Source organism: Puma concolor, chromosome B2 (assembly GCF_028749965.1).
Source record: "Puma concolor isolate L17-30 chromosome B2, mPumCon1.1.hap2, whole genome shotgun sequence".
NCBI classification, from domain to species: Eukaryota; Metazoa; Chordata; class Mammalia; order Carnivora; family Felidae; genus Puma; species Puma concolor.
This window is the reverse complement of record NC_141671.1, coordinates 114,599,707-114,625,505: the sequence shown is the minus strand read 5'-3', so window position 1 is coordinate 114,625,505 and position 25,799 is coordinate 114,599,707. Positions and strand designations below refer to the sequence as shown.

The window sequence follows — 25,799 nt, the reverse complement described above, 5'->3', positions numbered from 1 at the left end:
TCTGCCCACCGGTCCCATCCCCATGCTTTAATAAAATCACCTTTTTGCACCAAAGACGTCCTCAAGAATTCTTTCTTGGCTGTTAGCTCCGAACCACCATCACCCCCAAACCCCATCACTACCCAATTCATGAATTGGTGAAAATAGACAATTAGAGCTTTAAATTTACTCAGTTGAATTTGGTTTATAATACCCTTCACTAGTAAAGGCCATCAAATGTTTTATCTGTAACTGTGGGTGCCTGGGTGGCTCAGTTGTTAAGCATCTGACTTCAGCTCAGGGCTCAGGTCATGATCTCATGGTTCATGAGTTCAGGTCCCACATCGGGTGAGCTCAAGCCCCACCATCAGGTAAGCCCCACTTCTCTCTCTCTGTCCCTCAAGGGATTCTCTCCCTTTCACTCCCTCCCTGTCTCTGCCCTCTGTCTCACTTGTGCCCTCTCTCTCTCTCAAAAAAAAAAAAAAAAAAGTTATATTTATACCCAATTGTAAGATTTGAGCCCATAGGATATAAAATGGTAGAGCTGGATACCACTGATCTATGTGCTCAGAACTCTTAATGAAGGAAGGCAGCGACCCCAGAACATAATTGATGAGGAGAACAAAGACAAGAGAAATGTAGCCAAAGTTAAATTTCCTTACAACTTGCAGCCCATTGATAAATACATGAGACATGCAGAGGGTGACATTTGTCAAGGAATTCATGGCAGCCTTAATGTAGATGTTTTGCTAGGGACTAAAAACAACCTTATCTTGACAAAAGCCAGACCTCCGGGGTCTTATAACTCTTCCTTAATATGTAGAAATCCCTTTAGAGATTTATGTTATCTCTAGCCCCCACCAAACTTTAAAGTCTATAATCAGTCACTCCTCATAATCACAGTGCAGCTCTTTCTGCCCACGTCCTGTCTCTGTGCTATAATAAAAGCACCTTTTTGCATCATAAAATTCATAAAACTCAAGAATTCTTTCTTGACAGTTGTGCTCAACGACCCTGCATCCATAACTCAAAGAATCTAAGTAGGGGAGAGGCAGGCAATGCTTTTATTTTTTTTTAAACTTTTTTTTTCAACGTTTATTTATTTTTGGGACAGAGAGAGACAGAGCATGAACGGGGGAGGGGCAGAGAGAGAGGGAGACACAGAATCGGAAACAGGCTCCAGGCTCCAAGCCATCGGCCCAGAGCCCGACGCGGGGCTCGAACTCACGGACCGCGAGATCGTGACCTGGCTGAAGCCGGACGCTTAACCGACTGCGCCACCCAGGCGCCCCAGGCAATGCTTTTAAAAGTATACTCTGATACTTCTTTTTTCTTTTAATGTTTATTTATTTTTGAGAGAGAGAGAGAGAGCAAGAGAGAGAGAGAGAGAGAGAGACAGTGCAAGCGGGGGATGGGCAGAGAGAACACAGAACCTGAAGCAGGTTCCAGACTCTGAGCTGTCAGCACAGACCCCAAAAAAGGGCTGGAACCCACCAGCCATGAGATCATCACCTGAGCTGAAGTCAGCTGCTTAACCCACTGAGCCACCCAGGCACCCCTCCAATACTTTTCAAATGTATATTTGAATCTCTTCTAGATGTCTGTTTTGCATCTGTTTACTGTTACCTAATCCATCCCCCCCCCTTTTTTTTCCTATGCAATACTTGCTTTTCAAATGTATTAGATCCTTTATTTGTAAGTACAAGGCCTTCCTCTCTTGTGGATATCAATGCAATTTCTGGCAAGAGAGGCTCAGCTCTCTCCAGGGTGCAGGAGAGTCTGTAAAGTGTATGTGTATAGTACTGCCAGGAAGTAACCACCTACCTTCTGGCTGGTGGAACTCCCCTCACGTCTTCTGCACTCACATTTTTCAAAATAGCAAGATCACATTTCGAAAAATTTCTGAATGTGTGTTATTTCCACACATTTGCTAAACCGTCACAGTGGAAAAAAAGGAAGTCCGAATCCTCAGAATATGTTTCTTTCTCTCAGGGACAGTGTGGTTGAGAGCGGGCCATGGGAAGCTGATGGAGCATGTCAGAAATGGCTGGCACCCTGCCTGATACACAGTAGGCCCACAGTAGACAGACATTTTCCTTGCCGGAAATGCGCTTCCTGGACTGGGGAAAATACGAGAAATTGATGAGTACGTGTAAGAGCCTTCCAATCTTTTGCAGGAAGCATAGATACCTTGAAATGTTCAAGTCAGGCCCTGGGGTATCAAGAGTGAACTACCAGGGGCCAAATACTGCACTTTCTTCCTGGCCTGCCCTAACTCTCTTAAGGGAACCCATCTTGGAAGTTAAAATGTTGGCAAATATAGACAATTTTCTTTTCAGCTTCATTATTTGCTACTCTCAGCTCATTTGTGTGCGGGGGGGGGGGGGGGGGGGGCGGCGGGAATCAGATAAAAAACAAATACCTGACAGCTAGAGACTCTGAAATCAAGAGATCTGAAGAGATCCCTTCCTACCACCCAAGCTGTCTTTTTCTTTTGAATGAATCCATTCCACTTCCAGGATCTCTCACAAGGTGCTTGCTAGTGATTGATGAAAGAAATGTCTAATTATAAGAAAAACGCATTTTGCAATTTGCAAGGGGTTGGAGGATTTTATATTTTACAGACACATCAGGGAAGATGCAATGTGTAAGGTACAAATAACCATAGGGAGGTTTGGAAATGAGGTGTAACATACACATATATTTTCAGTGCGTGGTACATTATTTGGCTGTAGCACAAACAGCAAAGTGCCAGATTTTTGTCTTTTGAGAAGGAAGCAATATGTTGGTGATGAAGGGGTATTCTTGAAGATTTGTGGCTGTATTTTGGGAATTTCACTTCCTCTGTATCAAAATGTAACCCTTATAAAGGACTCATGCTGTGAGAAACTATTTGAAATTTATCTTTCCTTGAGGACCCCAAAGCTTTCTTTTTGCCAACTCAAATTCATTTAAAATGTTCTGCTGCCTTCCCTGGTGCATTAAGATGATTCTTAATTTTAATACATATATTTTAAATAAATTACACTGCCTTTCTTAAACATCCAACGAAAGGTAAAATGACAGGCTTGAAAATCCACAGTTTGCCACCGTCCTTTGTATGTTCTTTACTGCGTCCTGCCTCAGGAAATTTAAGAGGTGGCTTCAAAGTGTTGAGTATAATCCAGACCTACAGTCGTAGCAAATGTCTGCATACGTGGAGAGCAAGCCAGGGCAATGGTGGAGGTGGATGGATGCCCTCTTTTTTTTGCTGTTTTAAACCACAAAACTTTAACACAGAAATTGCTACAGAGCTTAAGGACAAATCCTCTCACTATCCATCTTTTCTTAAAGTAGGTATTGTGCCACTAAAAAGAAATAATATACGCATAATTGGTATCCCAGAGGAGGAAGAGAGAGGGAAAGGTGCTGAAGGGGTACTTGAAGAAATAATAGCTGAGAACTTCCCTGAACTGGGGAAGGAAAAAGGCATTGAAATCCAAGAGGCACAGAGAACTCCCTTCAGACGTAACTTGAATCAATCTTCTGCACGACATATCATAGTGAAACTGGCAAAATACAAGGATAAAGAGAAAATTCTGAAAGCAGCAAGGGGTAAACGTGCCCTCACATATAAAGGGAGACCTATAAGACTCATGACTGATCTCTCTTTTGAAACTTGGCAGGCCAGAAAGAATTGGCACGAGATTTTCAGTGTGCTAGACAGAAAAAATATGCAGCCGAGAATCCTTTATCCAGCAAGTCTGTCATTTAGAATAGAAGGTGAGATAAAGGTCTTCCCAAACAAACAAAAACTGAAGGAATTTGTCACCACTAAACCAGCCCTACAAGAGATCCTAAGGGGGACCCTGTGAGACAAAGTACCAGAGACATCACTACAAGCATAAAACATACAGACATCACAATGACTCTAAACCCACATCTTTCTATAATAACACTGAATGTAAATGGATTAAATGCGCCAACCAAAAGACACAGGGTATCACAATGGATAAAAAAACAAGACCCATCTATTTGCTGTCTACAAGAGACTCGTTTTAGACCTGAGGACACCTTTAGATTGAGAGTGAGGGGATGGAGAACTATTTATCATGCTACTGGAAGCCAAAAGAAAGCTGGAGTAGCCATACTTCTATCAGACAAACTAGACTTTAAATTAAAGGCTGTAACAAGAGATGAAGAAGGACATTATATAATAGTGACAGGGTCTATCCATCAGGAAGAGCTAACAATTATAAATGTCTATGCGCCGAATACCGGAGCGCCCAAATATATAAAACAATTACTCATAAACATAAGCAACCTTATTGAGAAGAATGTGGTCATTGCAGGGGACTTTAACACCCCACTTACAGAAATGGATAGATCATCTAGACACATGGTCAATAAAGAAACAAGGGCCCTGAATGAGACATTGGATCAGATGGACTTGACAGATATATTTAGAACTCTGCATCCCAAAGCAACAGAATATACTTTCTTCTCGAGTGCACATGGAACATTCTCCAAGATAGATCATATACTGGGTCACAAAACAGCCCTTCATAAGTTTACAAGAATTGAAATCATACCATGCATACTTTCAGACCAAATGCTATGAAGCTTGAAATCAACCACAGAAAAAAGTCTGGAAAACCTCCCAAAGCATGGAGGTTAAAGAACACCCTACTAACGAATGAGTGGGTCAACCAGGCAATTAGAGAAGAAATTAAAAAATATATGGAAACCAATGAAAATGAAAATACAACAATCCAAACGCTTTGGGACGCAGCGAAGGCAGTCCTGAGAGGAAAATACATTGCAATCCAGGCCTATCTCAAGAAACAAGAAAAATCCCAAATACAAAATCTAACAGCACACCTAAAGGAAATAGAAGCAGAACAGCAAAGGCAGCCTAAACCCAGCAGAAGAAGAGAAATAATAAAGATCAGAGCAGAAATAAACAATATAGAATCTAAAAAAACTGTAGAGCAGATAAACGAAACCAAGAGTTGGTTTTTTGAAAAAATAATAAACAAAATTGACAAACCTCTAGCAAGGCTTCTCAAAAAGAAAAGGGAGATGACCCAAATAGATAAAATCATGAATGAAAATGGAATTATTACAACCAATCCCTCAGAGATACAAACAATTATCAGGGAATACTATGAAAAATTATATGCCAACAAATTGGACAACCTGGAAGAAATGGACAAATTCCTGAACACCCACACTCTTCCAAAACTCAATCAGGAGGAAATAGAAAGCTTGAACAGACCCATAACCAGCGAAGAAATTGAATCGGTTATCAAAAATCTCCCAACAAATAAGAGTCCAGGACCAGATGGCTTCCCAGGGGAGTTCTACCAGACGTTTAAAGCAGAGATAATACCTATCCTTCTCAAGCTATTCCAAGAAATAGAAAGGGAAGGAAAACTTCCAGACTCATTCTATGAAGCCAGTATTACTTTGATTCCTAAACCAGACAGAGACCCAGTAAAAAAAGAGAACTACAGGCCAATATCCCTGATGAATATGGATGCCAAAATTCTCAATAAGATACTAGCAAATCGAATTCAACGGCATATAAAAAGAATTATTCACCATGATCAAGTGGGATTCATTCCTGGGATGCAGGGCTGGTTCAACATTCGCAAATCAATCAACGTGATACATCACATTAACAAAAAAAGAGAAGAACCATATGATCCTGTCAATCGATGCAGAAAAGGCCTTTGACAAAATCCAGCACCCTTTCTTAATAAAAACCCTTGAGAAAGTCGGGATAGAAGGAACATACTTAAAGATCATAAAAGCCATTTATGAAAAGCCCACAGCTAACATCATCCTCAACGGGGAAAAACTGAGAGCTTTTTCCCTGAGATCAGGAACACGACAGGGATGCCCACTCTCACCGCTGTTGTTTAACATAGTGCTGGAAGTTCTAGCATCAGCAATCAGACAACAAAAGGAAATCAAAGGCATCAAAATTGGCAAAGATGAAGTCAAGCTTTCGCTCTTTGCAGATGACATGATATTATACATGGAAAATCCGATAGACTCCACCAAAAGTCTGCTAGAACTGATACATGAATTCAGCAAAGTGGCAGGATACAAAATCAATGTACAGAAATCAGTTGCATTCTTATACACTAACAATGAAGCAACAGAAAGACAAATAAAGAAACTGATCCCATTCACAATTGCACCAAGAAGCATAAAATACCTAGGAATAAATCTAACCAAAGATGTAAAGGATCTGTATGCTGAAAACTATAGAAAGCTTATGGAGGTAATTGAAGAAGATTTAAAGAAATGGAAAGACATTCCCTGCTCATGGATTGGAAGAATAAATATTGTCAAAATGTCAATACTACCCAAAGCTATCTACACATTCAATGCAATCCCAATCAAAATTGCACCAGCATTCTTCTCGAAACTAGAACAAGCAATCCTAAAATTCATATGGAACCACAAAAGGCCCCGAATAGCCAACGTAATTTTGAAGAAGAAGACCAAAGCAGGAGGCATCACAATCCCAGACTTTAGCCTCTACTACAAAGCTGTCATCATCAAGACAGCATGGTATTGGCACAAAAACAGACACATAGACCAATGGAATAGAATAGAAACCCCAGAACTAGACCCACAAACGTATGGCCAACTAATCTTTGACAAAGCAGGAAAGAACATCCAATGGAAAAAAGACAGTCTCTTTAACAAATGGTGCTGGGAGAACTGGACAGCAACATGCAGAAGGTTGAAACTAGACCACTTTCTCACACCATTCACAAAAATAAACTCAAAATGGATAAAGGACCTGAATGTGAGACAGGAAACCATCAAAACCTTAGAGGAGAAAGCAGGAAAAGACCTCTCTGACCTCAGCCGTAGCAATCTCTTACTTGACACATCCCCAAAGACAAGGGAATTAAAAGCAAAAGTGAATTACTGGGACCTTATGAAGATAAAAAGCTTCTGCACAGCAAAGGAAACAACAAACAAAACTAAAAGGCAACCAACGGAATGGGAAAAGATATTTGCAAATGACATATCAGACAAAGGGCTAGTATCCAAAATCTATAAAGAGCTCACCAAACTCCACACCCGAAAAACAAATAACCCAGTGAAGAAATGGGCAGAAAACATGAATAGACACTTCTCTAAAGAAGACATCCGGATGGCCAACAGGCACATGAAAAGATGTTCAACGTCGCTCCTTATCAGGGAAATACAAATCAAAACCACACTCAGATATCACCTCACGCCAGTCAGAGTGGCCAAAATGAACAAATCAGGAGACTATAGATGCTGGAGAGGATGTGGAGAAACGGGAACCCTCTTGCACTGTTGGTGGGAATGCAAATTGGTGCAGCCGCTCTGGAAAGCAGTGTGGAGGTTCCTCAGAAAATTAAAAATAGACCTACCCTATGACCCAGCAATAGCACTGCTAGGAATTTATCCAAGGGACACAGGAGTACTGATGCATAGGGGCACTTGTACCCCAATGTTCATAGCAGCACTCTCAACAATAGCCAAATTATGGAAAGAGCCTAAATGTCCATCAACTGATGAATGGATAAAGAAATTGTGGTTTATATACACAATGGAATACTACGTGGCAATGAGAAAAAATGAAATACGGCCTTTTGTAGCAACGTGGATGGAACTGGAGAGTGTGATGCTAAGTGAAATAAGCCATACAGAGAAAGACAGATACCATATGGTTTCACTCTTATGTGGATCCTGAGAGGCTTAGCAGGAACCCATGGGGGAGGGGAAGGAAAAAAAAAAAAAAGAGGTTAGAGTGGGAGAGAGCCAAAGCGTAAGAGACTGTTGAGAACTGAGAACAAACTGGGGGTTGATGGGGGGTGGGAGGGAGGAGAGGGTGGGTGATGGGTATTGAGGAGGGCACCTTTTGGGATGAGCACTGGGTGTTGTATGGAAACCAATTTGACAATAAATTTCATATATAAAAAAAAAAAAAGATTAAACAAAAAAAGTAGGTATTGTGCTAATATGCTTGGGAGATAGCTAAATAAATAAAAGGTATTCATGTTAACAAGTAATTATAATATTCATGAGACTATGAAAATCTTTCCTTTTTGGGCACTCATTGAGATTAGACCTTTCAGCCAGCATATAAAGAGTACAGCTCTTACTTTCTGGAAATGAGCATGCAGATCCTAATGTCTTTTATTTATTCTAACATCCTGATACGAATGAACAGCAAGTGTAATTACATATTTGAACCATTCCACATTTGAACTGGCTTTTCCTTGCAGCTAGTAATAAAATTCTATACTGGTTCTAAGAATCACATGTCTTGTAACTGACAGAATTCTTCATCTCGAAAACAGAACTAAAACGGCAAGCTATTGATACTTGAGCACACTACCCCCCCCTCCACCCGCCACCCCAGCTTGTCATATTATGGAGCTTATTCTTACAGACCTCAGGAATTCTGATCATATTCTTCAGACCTAGACCCTGCCCAGATGTGGGATGGGCAGTGAGATCCCTGTCCATCTAAAATGCCTTGAATGAATGACAAAGCAAAGTCTATTATATGTAACTCTGCACACTGATTGCATATACATATCAATTTAAAGAGACGGTACAGAACCGTAATTAAAAGTCCCAATGCATAAAGTCAAACTTTCGGATTTCAAATCCAGGCTCCAATATATCCAAGCTGTGGGAGTTAGAGAGAAAGTTGAGTAACTATTCTGTCATTCAGTATCCTCATTTGTAAAATGAAAATAACATCACCTTCATCATGACTTTGCTTTATTTATTAAACAGCATAATGTTTTTAGTGTATAACATGGCAACTGACATTAAAAAAAACACTAAAATATTATTGTTATTGTCATCCTCACTGTGAATTAGTTCTAATGGGTGGCCTAGTATTCAAAAAATCCCATTGGGATGGAAATATGTAATTTCATCAGTTCTAAGTGCATTACCCAAGGGGATGACTCTCCTTTGCTACCCTCCCTGGAAAGATGTCTCATGTCGACTTCATCTCTGTCTTCCGCTGGCATATGTTGACCAGCACATACTGTGGGGACAGTGTGTATAAAGCTCATCCGGAGTCAGACAGACCTGGAGTTAAGTTCCTCCTTCCACACCTAATTTTTCTGATCTTTAGTTTCTGTCTATAAGGTGAGTTAAAAGTAATGGTGTCTATCTCATAGTGTTATTGTTAAGAATTCAAGAAGATAATGCATGCAAAGTACTTAGCATATGCTACTAAAAGCAACAGCAAACATTTATATAGTATTTATCATGTGCCAGGAACTGTTTTAAGTATTCTGCAAGTATTAACTCCTTAAATCGTCAATACAATTCTACAATATAGGTACTATTATTATTCTCACTTTATGTATGAAAACATCAAGGCCCAAAGAGACCAAATAATTTGTTCAGGGTCATATTAATGGTAAGTGACAATGACAGAATTAAAATTCAGGCACTTTGATTCTTAAATCAAGGAATCTTAACCACTATTCCCTGTTGCCTCTCAGTAGTAAGTGCTGGTCGAGTATTTGCTATTACTAAAGCAATCTATAAATACTTGTTGAAATATTTATTTAATAAATCAATATTTTCCAAAGCACTTATTTATTATTTACTGTATCTCACTAAGTACCAGATCTTGTCACAGGCCACAGAAATGGATGCTCTTGCTTTTGAGCTTTTTGAAGCAACTTCTCAGATTCTGCCTACCCAAAAAAATTAAGAAAACGAGGCATAGTAGGGCAGACAATTCAAAACAATATCTAATACCATAATATCTATCATTTGTATGATTAAGTTTTATAAGAATTTTAATTAAAATAAGTATAAGATTTGCTGCAAATGACTGACTTTAATAATGAATACAACACTACCTATTTTAAAACTTTTAGGGGCTCCTGGGTAGCTCAGTCAGTTGAACGTCTGACTTCAGCTCAGGTCATGATCTCATAGTTCGTGGGTTCTAGCCCAGTGTCAGGCTCTGTGCTGACAACTCGGAGCCTAGAGTCTGCTTCAGCTTCTGTGTCTCCCTCTCTCTCTGACCCTCCCGTGCTCACACTCTGTCTCTCAACAATAAATACATGTTAAAAAAAAATTAAAACTTTTATTTAGAGGGAAAATAAAACTATAGGAGGTAGCTTTGAAGGCAGTAAGAACACTCAATATTTTTAAAAATCATAAATCAAAATATATAACACCTACCTCCCATGTTAGAGGTTTAAATTTTCTGAAATATTTAAAACAATTTTTTTCCTTGAGTAATCTGATCCCTCCAATATAAAAGACTTAACCTGTTGCTATTTGGCATGGAGATGAGGGATTATTTTATTCTTTCCTAACAAAATAGCATACTTTGTTTACAAAGCAAGACTTTGTTTTCCATGCAGTATTAAGAAAGAGGATATAATTGTATTCCTTTTTTTACAGCTTCATTCCTTGCTTCATTTTCTGTTCTTATCCTTTTTTCTTTCATCTCTTGCTAATTTATATAATCTTGCTGTGCTTTTTATACATGTATAAACTGCAAGAAGAGTATAAATAAATGTCCTGTGAGCCAAGTATAATGATAATGTAAGTTATATATGACATTTTCACTTTAATGGAATTAGAAAACAGGTAAAATTAGTCTGATGTTTATAACTTTATGTCATTCACAGATTTCTGAGAATCCTACTGAGTAGACTGTCTGAATATAAAAAATAGTTACTGTAGTAGGCTGAATAATGACCCCCCAAAGTGTCAGGTCCTGATCCTGGGAACCTGTAAATGTTACTTTATATGGGAAAGGAGTCTTTGCAGATGTGGTTACCTAAGGATCCTGGGGTGTGGACGGTATCCTGGATTATGCAGGTGAGCTCTAAATGAAATCACAAGCATTCCTATAAAAGACAGAGGGAGATCCGACAACAGGAGAGAAGGCGATGTGACCCCCCAAGGCAGATTGCAGTGATGTGGCCAAAGAATGCCAGCAGCCACCAGAAGCTGGAAGAGGCAAGTAATCAATTTTTAATTGTGGTCCAGTGAGAGTGATTTTGGACTTTCAGCCTTCAGAACGGGGAGATTTGCTACAGCAGTCATCAGAAACGAATACAGTCATCTACCTAAATATATACAAATGTTAAGTGGAAAGAAAATTTTCTTTTTAACCTTACAGACACTAGGAAAGACAAAAACAAAGTTATTTCTTAGATTAATGAAATATTGAACTGTAGTTTCAAAAGATCAGGAATTTTTATTTCAAAGGACTGCCATATGTTTCACAAAAATGCTACATTCCTAACCAAAGCCTCTCTCTAATGTGTCAATTTTCTTAATGCAAAATTCTCTAGTACCAGGAAAGTAACTGGGGTGTTGGCCTCCTTGGGGCGTATCATTTCGCACTGCTCTCCAGTTTCTTCTCACTGAATCACTCTGTGCATAATCCCACCTCTATGTTTCAGGTTCTGTCAACTTTTTACAATGGCTTCTTGTTTTCCTGGAAGTAATCTATTGTTTTACAAAGTCAAAGAACGTATTTGCAGAATTTCACCTATGTAAAAGTTTCCAGAACGTGCCGCTGCATTTATTAAATTGTGTGTACAAATGCTGATAGCACCTGGTGATCTCCTGGAAAGCGCAAGGGAAGATCTCACCGGCAGGGTCTACTTACTCTCACTCAGTTTTGCTCCTTTCTAGATCAAGAGGCAAAAAGATAAGCCATCCCCACTCTAGATAATTCTAAAACAAACTGTGCTGATGACAAACTTGCACTTAGGAAGCCATAGGAGTCTCTTAAAATCTGAGAGGCAATTCATTTGGCTAGAAACGTGTGTCAAGTGGAAAGAAGATTTTCCCATTAACATAAACTGTAAACATTTTGTGAAAAGTATCCTTAAAGAACTTAATACGTGGGCTGCTTAAATGACCTGAACGGGAAGGACTAGGGAAATGAGGACTTCAGAGGCAAATGCCATCCATCTGGTTGTACAAGTATGAAGTTAGAGTCAGCCTTGATGCCACCATCCTACATATCCATTCCAAGTCACTTGCTTTTTTTTTTTTCTTCCTGAGCATTTCTTAAATCTGTTCACTTCTCTTCTCCTAGCTGACGGTCACCCTACTTCCAAATCTCCCCAGGGTAACTTCCCCTGCCCTTGAACTTGGGCTTCCTACCCACCCCTGAGGGGAAGGAAAGAGTGGCAAAGAGGGTAGGGGAGAGAGAAAAATGGGGACTTCAGTTTTATTTTTCCTCTACAAGCAGCAGGCTTGGAGTGGGAATGGGGCACTCATTGCACACACTGCTGCTCACAGCCTGCTTGACGCTACGAGGAACCTACAGGCCCTGTTGGTCTCCTCTTTGGAGAACAGGAATGAGAACTACCTCATGGGACTGTGGCAAGGAAGTGAGTCAGCAACTGTAAAGCACAAAGAAAAGAAACAGGGACACAATAAAAGATCTCCCCTATTTTGATGATCACCCACTAGGCCTAAAGGCTTTCAGGCTCTCGGTTGGTGCTCTGTGGCCCTCTTTTATATCATCAACATGGCAGCAATTTTATATTTCATTTATCAAATAATTATCAAAACAGTGTCGGTCACTTCCTCTACTATTAATTTCATGAGGCAAAACTCAAGTGTGTGTTTGCTCCCCAAGCACAGTACTTGGCAAAGGAAAGCACTGGAATATTTCAGTAAATCTCACAGGTAAAGCAAACCAATGACACCAGGGCTTCCAACCTGTAGATTAGCTAGCTTTCAGAATTCAGATGAATGTTTCCTACCTGCTGTAGTTTTTCTCCAAATCTCAGTGAATAACAGAATTACATGGGAAGCTTTCAAATACACCCATGCCCCGGCCCAAAGATTCCAATTTGACAGAGTTGGACTCGGCCAGAATTTAAGACTGCTAATAACTCTAATGTGCAAGGCCCGCTGGAAAACTCCAGTGTTGTTCCCACCTGCTTCACTTCAGGAGCAAGGCCTCCAACCCAACCGCAGCTTTTGAATTTGACAAACAATTCCCACCCTTGGTTGAATTCTCCTGTCCAATTTAGATAATGGGGGGAAAAATACTGGAAGCAGCAGCTTTATGGGCAGGCTCTTGGCCGATGGAACAAACCAGGATGGTTCGTACTGTTCAGACAATTGTAATGCTGGCAGCAAATCTGTTGGGTGGCTCCAGGCCCCTGCACCCACCAAGTGGCTCTGTTCCAGAACGCTTCCGCCCATACTAGGGCGAGCGCATAGGGTCCTGAACCTCTCCTTCTCCCTACCCCCACCCCTTTTTTAATGAGCAGCACAGACTTTCCTGCAGTGTGGAAGAAAGGTAGCAATGATTGTTTTCAAAGCTGAAGAGACCTAAACTCTGCATCCCATCCCTTCTTGGCGTCGTTCCCAATTAGACTCCACAGTCAGTGTCCACCCTGCCCGCCTCGAGCTCCAAGTCCGCCCACCTCTGCTCCTTTGCTCCTTTCTCCAGGAACTCCCATTCCCGCGCAGTTCCAAACGGGCTCTCTACCCCTGGTCCGAGTGTGACCCCAAGGCACCAGGCTGCCCTAGGTGACGCAGCCCCCGGCTCCTCTCAGCGGGTGACCCCGGTGGCAGGGAGCGCGACCACCAGTCCGGGGCCAGGCACCCCGCGCGCCCAGGGAGGCAGAGGTCGCTCCCCGACCCGGGCGACCCGGACACGCGGATCTATCGGATCGAGATCAGCGGGCGGGGTAACGCTCTCCTGCCTCACAAGGCACGTCCCCGCGCGGCAAGCTCCTGGCGCAGCCGGGAGACCCGGGTCTCTGAGGAGCCACCACCCCGGCGCGCGCCCCTCAGCCCGAAGTTGGGGCAGGACGCAAGCCCACCGCTCCAAGCGAGAGGAGGCGCGCTCCCTCCCTGCTCCCCCGAGGGCTAGGGGAACGCCTCTCGGATTCCGGACCCAGCACAACAGGTCCTTCGGGCACCCGCGAGAATTGGGGGAGTGGGGGGAGACTGGCTGGGAAAAATAAATCGATCACTCTGTGGGCGCATTTTCAGCGGAGGGACCTCTCCATTTAGCATCTCTTTCACTGGCCCCAGCCTCACAGTAAATCCAGAGTTTGGGGAGCAGGAATGATCCCGCAGGCGCGGGTAGGAGCGGAGTCGCGGACCTGTGCAGATGGCACCCAACCGCTCTGTCCGAAAGCAAAGTTACCTGGTACAGTGAAAGCGCCTTTCTGCGCGCCAGGACCCGACCCTCAGGGCGATGGGCGACCACTCACCTTGTGCCTGCGCCTCCATGGTGGCCGACCTCGGACTGCGCACCGCGACGCTCCCGGTGCTTCCAGACACGCAGACAGCGGTGACCGAGCCTGGGACGCAGCTGGCCCCGCCGCCCGCGCCTTCCCCTTGCGCGCCCGTAGCGAGCCCTGCGTGGAAGGGGTGGGGGCCCGGGGGCCGCCCGCACTGCCGCTCTGGTTAGCTCCGCCGCGTCCGGTCCACCTGGCCGGGACCACGAGGAGAAGGAACCCACCGCTGGGCGCCACCTGCCGGCCGCTCTGCGCATCGCGCCGACGGCGCCCACTCCCGGCTCAGGGCGCGTGCTCGGGCCCTACAAATAAATGCCTGACCCAGTGGCAGTGGGGTCCTGGAGCCCCTTGTCCCAGGGCCAATCCCCAGGGAGAGGGGAGGGAGGGTGGATTTACAATACTGAACCATAGCTCCTGGTGGAAATAGGGAGTTTGGATCCTGTGACCTGCTGCACTCAACGTTTTTGGCAAACGATCAATATATAACCTTGTTTTATGTGTGTTTCTGTTAAAGATACCTTATTTATGTATTGTTGACTCATTAATTTTGAGCTCAGGGCCATCATCACTATAACTGATATCTGAGTGAAATTTATTAAGCTTATTTAACTAAACAACACCTCATGGGGGCCATTTTAAATAGCGAAATCACCTCCCCACACACACCGAAAGCACAAAAATGGTGTATTTGTAGTCTGTGAAAGGGCACTTGTTCACAGTCTGAGAGCTGAAACAAGGTAGAGCTTAGCCTTGTTTGACCTCAACTGGAAAGGTATGCACGCTTGCTGGGCCCAAGTTTTTGGGGGCTCTGCCCATGTCTGGAATGACCATGAAAGCCTTGCATTGATTTTCGTGTCACAAACAAATCTTAGTAACAAGGCAAACTCACAGATATAGAGTCTGCAAATAATACGCATCGACTGTGTACATATTCTGTAATTTGAAACCTATAGACCATTCCTGTAGGTTGATGAAGCAGTCACATTTTCAGAGAAAAGACTAGAAACTGACAGTTTTGTTCCAAGCTTGGCCTGGCAATGTGACTAGAAAGCACAGCAGGGAAGAAATAGCAGCTCATGGTTCACCTTTTCAGGTCTTTAGCCCTTACAAATCTTTCACTTTACAATCTGTCTGTAAAATGAAAGAGTGTTTATTTACATCTGGTCTTGAATAGTTTGCCATTTTTTTTTCAGTTTTTTTTCCTTAAAATAGATGTTAAAGTCTGTCAGAGTCAAGTATGTGTCCTATATCAACATCCACCCCCCCATTTCCCACCAAAAAGCCTTATACAAATTCATAGCTCGAAAAAGATTTATTGAATAAGCACCTAACCAGTAGGCTCCGTTTTATCCACACTCAAGTTACTGTCAAAGTATAAACTAACAAACATTAATGAGGTCTTACATTTTTGCTTGAAAAAAGGTACAGTCATGATTTCATGACACATGTATAAGCCTAATTAGTGTTTTTTGTGATGTTAAAATGTCCCTGGATCATAATCATCAACATAAAAATTACAGAACACCAAACACAGGGCTTTTACATAGCTTTTGGTGATTGCTACCATGGATGCACAAAGTAATGATTAAATGAATTTACTCAGCATCCCTGATTAAATCATTTTTAGAGTCTATTCAGTTGTTCTGGTCCTCTTTACCCTGGAAATTAAACACCAGGTTAAGGTTGACTTCTAGCTGTTGAAAGGAACTAAAAATAGTTAATGACTTTCCAGCTTGAGTCATCTAACCTTCAGCTAGGTTGTGACTCATTTTTCTGATTTATAAAATTTTAAGCTACTCCCCCCATTATGTCTTTTTTTCATTGTTTATAATAATAAAATATTGATATTCATTCAGAAATATTTGTTGAATATATTCTCTGTGCCGGGGACTGTGCTAGATAGAGGCTAAGGATACAAGTAAAGGACATGATCCTTCTTACCCAGGGAGTTCATGGTCTGGTGAGAAGGAAAGATAAACCGGTACTTTTTAAAGCAATGTAGTGTGGTAAGTGCTGTGCCAGAGGTAGTGTGATAATTGTTGAGCATGAAAGCAAAGAGGAAGCTCTCCTAACAGTCCCCTGAGGTGATAAAGGAAGGTTTCTGTGAGGATGTTGGCCGCAGCTGAGTCTTGAAGGATGAAAGAATTAACAGGGTATGCTGTGTTAGACCCTAAATAATGTTTTAGCCAAGGGAAACTTTCATTTTTCTTTCTTTTTCCTGGTCACTTATGATGGTGAATTTCCTTAATTTCCTTAAAGCTTAGTAAAACAGCCACCTAGACCCTCTTATTCTTCATCTCTCCTGGCTATTCCACATGGAATACAATGGGTGGGTGTTTGATTAAATGGATGGAATCCTAGTTTGTTCCTCCAGAATTGATCTTTCTGCTGAGGCAGTGGAAATCTTAAATGTCCAAAGGGAAGCTGTATTCAACAGTCCTTGTCTAAACCAGTTCCAGGTCACTTGTTATGTAAGGTACTGAGCGTGCCCTTGGGCAGTGGAAGAAGAAGGAGTAACAAAGGACAGATAAAGTATGTCACTCTTGCTCCTGAACCTTACTAATACATTGAAGAACATGGGCTTTGGGGCTCCTCTCCATCTTTACACTGAAAATTACTAGCTATTACAAGTTTCTTAGCCTCTCTGTGCCTGGGCTTCTGCATTTTGTGGCAGGATGCTATATGAGGTTTAATTGATATCTTCTTTCCCTCCTACCCTAGTGGCCACCTGTGTTTCTAGAGCATGGCTCCCAGCCTTCTTATGCATCAGCGCCACACAAGGGGATCCTAAACATTTCTGATACCTGGGCCTTGCTTGCTCCCCAGATATTCTGATGGTGCTTATTTTTTTCAAAACTTTCTCGATAATATCAATATGCTTCCAAGATTGAGAATGAGTGTTTTAGAAAATGTCCACAGCAAAGATGAAAGGTACTAAATTCTTAGTTTTTAAATTAAAAAAAAATTGCCACCCAGGTCAACAGAAAATGGTACAAGAAATGTGAGCGGACAGAGCAAGGACTTTTTTTTTTTCTTTCCCTGATTTCAGGGGGATTGGGGAGGGAAAAGAAGTTTGATGGATGTGGGTATGTCTGTATGGGTCTGTCTTACCTTTCCCTTCCCTACCCTCATCAGCATACAAGACTGCCCTTGACAGTCCCATGGGCAACTCGATGGCCAGATAGTTTTGAGAAATGTTAGGGACCGAGTGGGTGTGACTTTGAATTTCCCACCCTTTCAGGTAGTGTAGGAAACCATCTAGGAGTTCCCTAGAGTCCTATGTGGGGTGCGGACCTTAGGGGAGAGAGAACCAGCTAGTGAGCCATCATTTCCAGGAGGCTGGAGATAGAGAGACTTCACAAGGGAAGGAAGTGGTGCAGCAAAGTCCCTTAGGAAATTAGGAGGACTGCCCTAAGGAAGAGTCGGGGCCTAGGTATGAGCTCTCCCTACCAGAGGACTGCTAACATCACCCACATCATGCTACCAGGCAGAGGAGAGGCAATAGAGAGAGTTTGGCGAGGTATTGCTCACAGAGGGGACCAGGACTGCCTTCTCCCCATCTGCACAAACTCCCCAGTCTGCAGGAGGACTGGAATGTGGCTCTTATACAAGTCCACTAGACAGAGAGTTGGCAGTGGAAACCATTGGAGATTAGTGGGCTGTGGTCTTGCCAGGACCACTGAAGTAGAAAGCCAAGAAGTGAAATCAGAGGAGTGCAGCCTGAGGCCATCAGCTAGGGGCCACCAGGGCCTAGGGGAGTCTGAATGTCTGTTAGTCTCATCCAGTTAAGTATGGAGTCATTTGGTTTTATCTTGTCCTTCTCAATCCCCACCCCACACTCCACAATGAGGAGCTAGTACCTGAAGGAGAGGAGGGCAAATAAATCAGACTAGCTTTTTCTCCGCAACTCTCTCGGTCTCTGTCTCTGTCTCTGTCTCTGTCTCTGTCTCTGTCTCTCTCTCTCTCTCTCTCACACACACACACACACACACACACACACACACACACACAAAGAGAGAGAGGGAGAGAGAAAGAGAGAGAGAGAGGAGAGAGAAGGAGAGATAGGTTTTCCAAGCAGTGCTAAGAGAAGGGGTAAGAGGTTTACTTTGAGACTGAGAAGAAGGCTAAATAATATACCAACTTAAGACTGTTCAACCAACCACAACTAACTGAGCTTAATGGATCAGAACCACTGCTTGTAAAGGGGTCATTTCTAATCCAGTTGAGGGAAAAGTAATTAGAGAAGTACAGGGGCAGCTGGGTGGCTCAGTTGGTTAAGCGTCCGATTTTGGCTCAGGTCATGATCTCGTGGTCTATGAGTTCAAGCCTCATGTTGGGCTCTGTGCTGACAGCTCAGAGCCTGAGACTGCTTCGGATTCTGTGTCTCCCTCTTTCTGCCCTTACCCGGCTCACGCTGTCTCTCAAAAATGAATAAATGCTAAAGAATTTTTTTTAATTAAAAAAAAAGAAAGGTACAAAATTTCATGGGGAGCCTGGGTGACTCAGTAGGTTGAACGTCTAACTTCAGCTCAGGTCATGATCTCACAGTTCATGGGTGGTTCATGGGTTTGAGATTTGAATCAGGCTTTATACTGACAGAGTGGAGCCTGCTTGGGATTCTCTGTCTCCCTCTCTCTCTGCTCCTCCCCAAGTCTCTCTCTCTCTCTCTCTCTCTCAAAAATAAACATTAAAAAAAAGTACAAATATTTCATGTTTATCCCTCAAAAACCTGATACCCCTCAATAAATTGGTTATACTATATAAAAGTCTTCACAAAAAACCTATTGGACACATTTTGCTTTTCCTAAGTTCCTTCAAAATTTCTAGACATAGTCCCAGGATCCATAAAATATTCATGGATGTTCAGAGGACTTAGAAGATAAAGCTACTTCTGTTTCACTATAAAGGGACATATTATTTAGTTGTACCCTCCACTTCCTACACACATGAGTACTAAAGGTTACTCCTTTAGGCTTTAAAACCTTGAAATATATAATCATTTTTAAATAGCAATCTGTAAAATACATTAAAAATGTATTAGTTTTTTAAGGTCTTAATGCAGGGCTTCTCAACTTCGGCCCTGTTGACATGTTTTACTTGGTAATGCCTTGTTGTGTCGTAGGATGTACAGGAGAAACCTTGCCCTTTCCACACTGGATGTCAGTGGCAACTCGTCAGTGGTGACCATCAAAACCGTCTCCAGACAATGCCAAGTTTCTCCTGGAGGGCAAAGTCACCTCCAGATGAGAACCATGGTTTTAACTATCTCTTGGAGATGCAGTCATTATGAATAAAAATTATCACCCTGTGTAATAGAGCGAGGCCCACAGTATCAGTATGCCCTGAGTTTCACCAGGGATGAGATTTTTGCCCATCATTTCTACATAAAAATGTCTTTACATAGAAATGTCTTGTCTTTTTCCATTGTCCTTCGATGTCATCCATCAGTCATTCTTAATATGCTGTGTAAACAGATGCAGTGTCCAAGGAAAGACTAAGAGGGGTCTTACCTTATTCTTTTTTTTTTTTTAATTTTTTTTTTCAACGTTTATTTATTTTTGGGACAGAGAGAGACAGAGCATGAATGGGGGAGGGGCAGAGAGAGAGGGAGACACAGAATCGGAAACAGGCTCCAGGCTCTGAGCCATCAGCCCAGAGCCTGACGCGGGGCTCGAACTCACGGACCGCGAGATCGTGACCTGGCTGAAGTCGGACGCTTAACCGACTGCGCCACCCAGGCACCCCGGGTCTTACCTTATTCTTAAAGAGAAAGGGCAAGAGGAAGAAAAGGCAGAATGAATGATGTGGCTCTTGCTCTGTAACTCTGCATAAGGAAAGTACTGGAAGTTTTTTCTGTTTTTGAGGTGAAACCAATCCATACAGGTTCTGCCCAAGGAAACACTCGACCTTAGAGTGACAGTGTTCTTAGCCCAAACTCTTTTCCTGAGAGAAAACAGAGAGGATTGGGAAGATATTGCTTATATGGGCCTTCAGGTTGGAATGAGACAATCAGACACAAGGAATCAGAGATGGTGGAAAAAAGCCTAGGCCTGCACCAGTCATTTCATGGTTAGCATTTGGTTTGCTTAGGTTCCAGAACCTATAGTTTGCAAGATTGGCTTTTTCAGGCTGCTTGCGTTTCTTTTGTTTATCTTTTGGTATTTTTTTTTTCTGTTTAGTGTTTATTATGTTTCCTCTCAAAAATGCTCAACTTTTTCAGTAGCACTAAGGAAAGAAAAAAAAGGAATGTGTTGTCAGTAGGGCTAGACGAGTACAGGACATGGCAGGGGTAATGGAAACAAGAGAACTCCAAGAGAGAGGCACAAAGGGAGAGAAAGAAAGGACAAAGTCCTCTACCACGAAGTCAATTCCCTCACTACTTGGTTTTCTCATTCTTTGGAGGAATTTTGACCATTTAGTCAACGGTTCAATTTCTTTACAGCTTGTTGCTGAATAGAGAGCTCTTGTGATTAGCGGCTGTGTTTCCAATGGCTGCCCTTGTCAGTTTGACCTCTAGATAAATGGATATTACCACACCATTCTCATAAAACAGAAACAGAAAGCCAGCTGTTACCCAATTCTGTTTTAGACACTTTTGGCTTCATTGTTTACAGGTGACATCAAAAAATTAGAAAAAGGTTACGTAAAACATCACAAAGGTCATCGGTAAGGTCCTTAGGGATAGTGAAAGGAGCAGGAGCAGAGTCTAGGTGATATTTGATAGCACACATATCTATTGTCCATGGTCCTGGGATAGATCACAAGCAACGCTACAAAAGGCAAAAGACTGGTGGCCATAATAGCTATTTTCCAAAATTTCGAAGTGGCTTTCCACATTCTGAGGTAATCTTAACTGGGTCTTAAATAAATAAGATAGACAATCTGAATTGATCACAGAAACTGTGTTGTAGGGCAAAAAAGGCTACTGACGTAAGCTGTGTTACACCAGCTTATGTCAAATTTAAGGACCTGGCCTGGTAAGTATGCTTATGTCAGTTAAGACCCAATCAGAAAGCTTTGCTACGGATGTGAATAAATCAACAAAATTAACATTTGGTTTTGCAACCTATAAAAATTAAAGAAAAAATTTAATTTTGAATGTGAAAAAAGGTATATTACTTAACATTCCCACAAACTTGTGGAAGAATGAAAAATAAACCCATCATTAATAACTATTAAAAAAGGATTATTTTGGGAGCACCTGGGTGGCTCAGTCGGTTGAGCGACTTTGGTTCAGCTCAGGTCATGACACACGGTTGGTGAGTTCAAGCCCTGCATGGGGCTTGCTACAGTCACTGCAGAGCCCAATTCAGATCCTCTGTCCCCCTCTCTTTCTGCCTCTCCCCCACTCATGCTTTTTAGCTCTTTCTCTCTCTCTCTCAAAAAAAGGATCATTTTGAAATTGAAAAAAAAATTTTTTTTTTGGTGTTTATTTTTGAGAGAGAGAAACACAGACAGAGCGTGAGTGGGGGTGGGGGGAGCAGAGAAAGAGGGAGACACAGAATCTGAAACAGGCTCCAGGCTCTGAGCTGTCAACACAGAACTTGATGCGGGGCTTGAACTCATGAACCATGAGATCATGACCTGAGCCGAAGTCAGACGCTTAACTGACTGAGCCACCCAAGCACCCCTGAAAAATTCTTAAAATTACTATAAACTTCAATTATTCAAATATTCTAATATTTTAATATTTAGTATTCTAGTATTTAAGCTTTCATTTTTTTAATGTTTATTTATTTTTGAGAGAAAGCACAAACGGGGGAGGGGCACAGAAAGAGGGATCCAAAGCAGTCTCTTGGGTTCCCAGTTGTCAGTGCACAACACCCTGTGGGGCTCAAACCCTCGAATCATGAGATCATGGCCTGAGCCAAAGTGTGACGCTTAACCGACTGAGCCACCCAGGCATCCCACCTAATATTTAAACTTTTAAATGAAAGCTAGCAGGGAAAATGCACTTATAGAATTGTGCAGAGAAAAAGATTTTCATGAGATCTTTCTTAGAAGTTCTTGTTTTTTGGTAGTCAGTCCTCCACACAAGTAAGGAGAAATCTATTTCTCTAGAGAACTGTCCTGAAATAAGTTGATGAAGTAAATCATATGGGAAAAATTAGTAAGTCAAACACATCCTATGTAGTATTGTCATAACTAACCCAGGAATTATCTACATTTTACATTTACTAATTCCAGTCAAATACATATTCTATGTTTAAAACCCTGTAAATTTTATTTTATTGCTCATCTATAAAAAGTTATAATCCGTAAATTTCAAACTTTAAAGAATATTTAAGTATAAAAATAATTATTTTTATTGTGAAAGTTTGTAAAATAGCTTTTAGTATTTCTTTTTTTTTTTTTTTTTCTTGAGAGCCTGAGAGTACACAAGCTAGGGAGAGAGCAGAGGGAGAGAGAGAATCTCAAGCAGGCTCAGGGCTCAACGCTGCTGAGCCCCACATAAAGGCTTGATCCCACTACCCTGGGATCATGACCTGAGTCTAAATCAAGAGTCAGAAGCTCAGGGGCACATGGGTGACTCAGTTGGTTAAGTGTCCGACTTTGGCTCAGGTCATGATCTCACGGTTTGGGAGTTCAAGCCCCACTTCAGGCTCTGTGCTGACAGCTCAGAGCCTGGAACCTGCTTCGGATTCTGTGTCTCCCTCTCTCTCTGACCCTTCCCCACTCACACTCTGTCTTTCTGTCTCTCAAAAATAAACATAAAAAAAATTAAAAAGAAAAAGGTCAGAAGCTCAAATGACTGAGCCATCCAGCAGCCCCAGTTTTTAGTGCATTTTTAAAAGTTCATCCTTAGGGGCGCCTGGGTGGCGCAGTCGGTTAAGCGTCCGACTTCAGCCAGGTCACGATCTCACGGTCCGTGAGTTCGAGCCCCGCGTCAGGCTCTGGGCTGATGGCTCAGAGCCTGGAGCCTGTTTCCGATTCTGTGTCTCCCTCTCTCTCTGCCCCTCCCCCGTTCATGCTCTGTCTCTCTCTGTCCCAAAAATAAATAAATAAACGTTGAAAAAAAATTAAAAAATAAATAAATAAATAAAAGTTCATCCTTAAAATTAAAAAAAAAAAAATGCAAGAATTTTTATCACTTTTTTTAAAGGTTCTGATTAGGAACTTGAAAATTTCAAATTGTACATTTTTTTTCACCTCATACATCAAAATTAATTCCATGGAAATTAAAATACCAAACTTTTTATACCAAATATTTTTAAGCCAAGAAAAACTAGAAACAAATTTAAATGACTACTCCATTAACTTTTGCAGTTTTAAAAATTTAGATGTGAAAGAAATTAATTGTAAGGAAAAAGATGAATATATTTGGCTTCAAAAATTAAAACTTCTATCCATCAAAAATAACCAAAATTAGCAAATTGGAAATTAGCAATACAGACAATAGGAAAAGGCATGAAATCTCTAGACCCTAAAAGACCTGTATAGCTATAACCTTGATATGAAAACCCAACAGGATACTCCTAGGAAAGAAAATCATGCAAAATTGTTACTATCAGTGCAAAAGTTCTAAGTAAAAGGAAGAAAAATAAAATTCAATGATGTAGTAAGTGTGTGTATAATACTTTATCAATCAATATTGAACCCAGGGATCCATAGATCATGGAACTTCAGAAAATATAATAATGAAACCAGTGGAGTGCTGGAGCTAGCTTGTACTGGCTTGTGAGGGCTGACTGTCAAATTTTCAGGAAATAGGAAAGTTGTGATTCAGGAAAAAGAAAATGAATCAAGACGGCAGGCCAGAAATGTAGAATGGAATGAAAAGCAAATGATGAATAAGAGTGGTAAAGCACAATAAATATTGACTGTATAATATAATAAAAATAATATTCTGCAGGGTTTAACATATATATGAAATTTTTTTAATTAAAAAAAATTTTTTTTACTTATTTTGAAAAAGAGAGCAAGTGGGGTAGGGGCAGAGAGAGAATTCCAAGCAGGCTCCACACTGTCAATGTAGAACCCAATGTGGGGCTCAAACTCACAAACTGTGAAATCATGACCTGAGCCAAAATCAAGAGTAGGATGCTTAACCGACTGAGCCACCCAGATGCCCCACATGAAATTTTAAAACACTGCACAACAATGTGCTCGCTTCGGCAGCACATATACTAAAACACTGCACAACTGTATGTATATCAGGAGTTTAAATGTTCTAAGTTTCTTACATTGTCTGGGAAGAGAAGAAAATCACCATTTAACATTAGAATTTTAAATGTCAAGGATGAATGACTTAGCTACCTACAAATCCAGACAAATTGATATTAACCCAATGAAAATAGACAACGTTGGGACACCTGGGTGGCTCAGTTGGTTAAGCGTCTGACTTCGGTTTTGGTCACGATCTCGCCATCTGGAATTCGAGTCCCATGTTGGGCTCTGTGCTGACAGCTCCGAGCCTGGAGCCTATTTCAGAGTCCGTGTCTCCTTCTCTCTCTGCCCCTCCCCCACTTGCACTCTGTCTCTCTCAAATATAAATAAACATTAAGAAAAATAAAAATAAGCAAAGGTAATGAAAAGGCAATTCAAGAAGAGGAAATAAAAAGCTCAATAAACCAATAAAAATATTCAAATTCACTAGAAATCAAAGAAATATATATATTATATATATATAGTTTCATACAAATATATATATTTATGTATACATATAAACATTTGGAACTACGAATATGGTTAAATCTCAAAAATATAATGCTGAGCAAAAAAGCTACTTGCCAAATAAGTACTGTAATCTCTTCTCTCTCTCTCTCTTTTTTTAAAGAAAGGAAGACTAAAAAAAAAAAAAAAAGGCAAACTGCCCCATGCAGCGCCTCATTTGTATGTGTCTAGAGTCTTGGAAACCTGACCACTCAGGATCTCCTACAAATGGATCTTGAGAGCTTGTTTGACAGTTCTAGTAGGGGTGCATAGCTACCCGCTTATCCTTGACAGATGAATGGTCCTCCTCTATCAGGGAAGGTCATCCTCGTCTTTGTCAGGGACAGACCTGGAGCAGTGAGGGAGGAAGGGGAATCACGCCTAACCAGCCAGATCAATCCAATCAACCCTGGGGATCAATGGAGTGACAGATGTCACAGCCAGATGGTCCACACATCCAGTAATCTCTTTTCTCTTTAGTTTGAAAATATGCAAAACGATGCTCTGTAAAAATTGATGGATAAAGCCATATTTAAAAGGTTTACAAGAAGCCCAGGAATGAAATGTAGAAAATTCAAGATAACGTGGAAGACGAGGAGGGAATGGGGGCAGGTAGAGGTGCATAGGGCTTCCATAATTTCTGTAATGTGTCATTAAAAACATCTGACACAACACTGGTAAAAATGTAAGAATTTGATAGAACTGGTCGGTAAGCACACAGAGTTTATATTATACTTTGCTTTTCACTATTATTTTTATATCTCATAATAAAATAAAAGTTTTTAAAAGATGATTGTGCAATTGGACATGGATCAGAAGAGACAAGGGGGTTGTTTGTGAAAAAAATAAAAGAAGCAGAAAGAAGCAGAGAGATTTGAGAAATATGTAGAACGTGAAAGGAGTAAGATG

The 25,799-nt window shown here is 41.4% G+C and overlaps 1 protein-coding gene across 6 annotated transcripts in view; it reads right to left on the bottom strand.

The window, feature by feature from the left end:
* The window catches only part of TPD52L1 (TPD52 like 1), a 117,743-nt gene extending 92,537 nt beyond the window's left edge, over positions 1-25,206 (bottom strand). For 2 of the 6 annotated variants that reach the window (XM_086707753.1, XM_086707754.1), the window contains exon 1: positions 14,211-14,444. In XM_086707753.1, the coding sequence (XP_086563879.1) occupies positions 14,211-14,229 (19 nt within the window). In that variant the 5' untranslated portion in view covers positions 14,230-14,444. Of the gene's footprint in view, positions 1-13,412; positions 13,574-14,210; positions 14,446-25,167 lie in introns of those variants that run through there. The other 4 variants (XM_086707756.1, XM_086707752.1, XM_086707757.1 and 1 more) reach the window with 4 other exon arrangements.
* Positions 25,207-25,799: the final 593 nt, after the last annotated feature.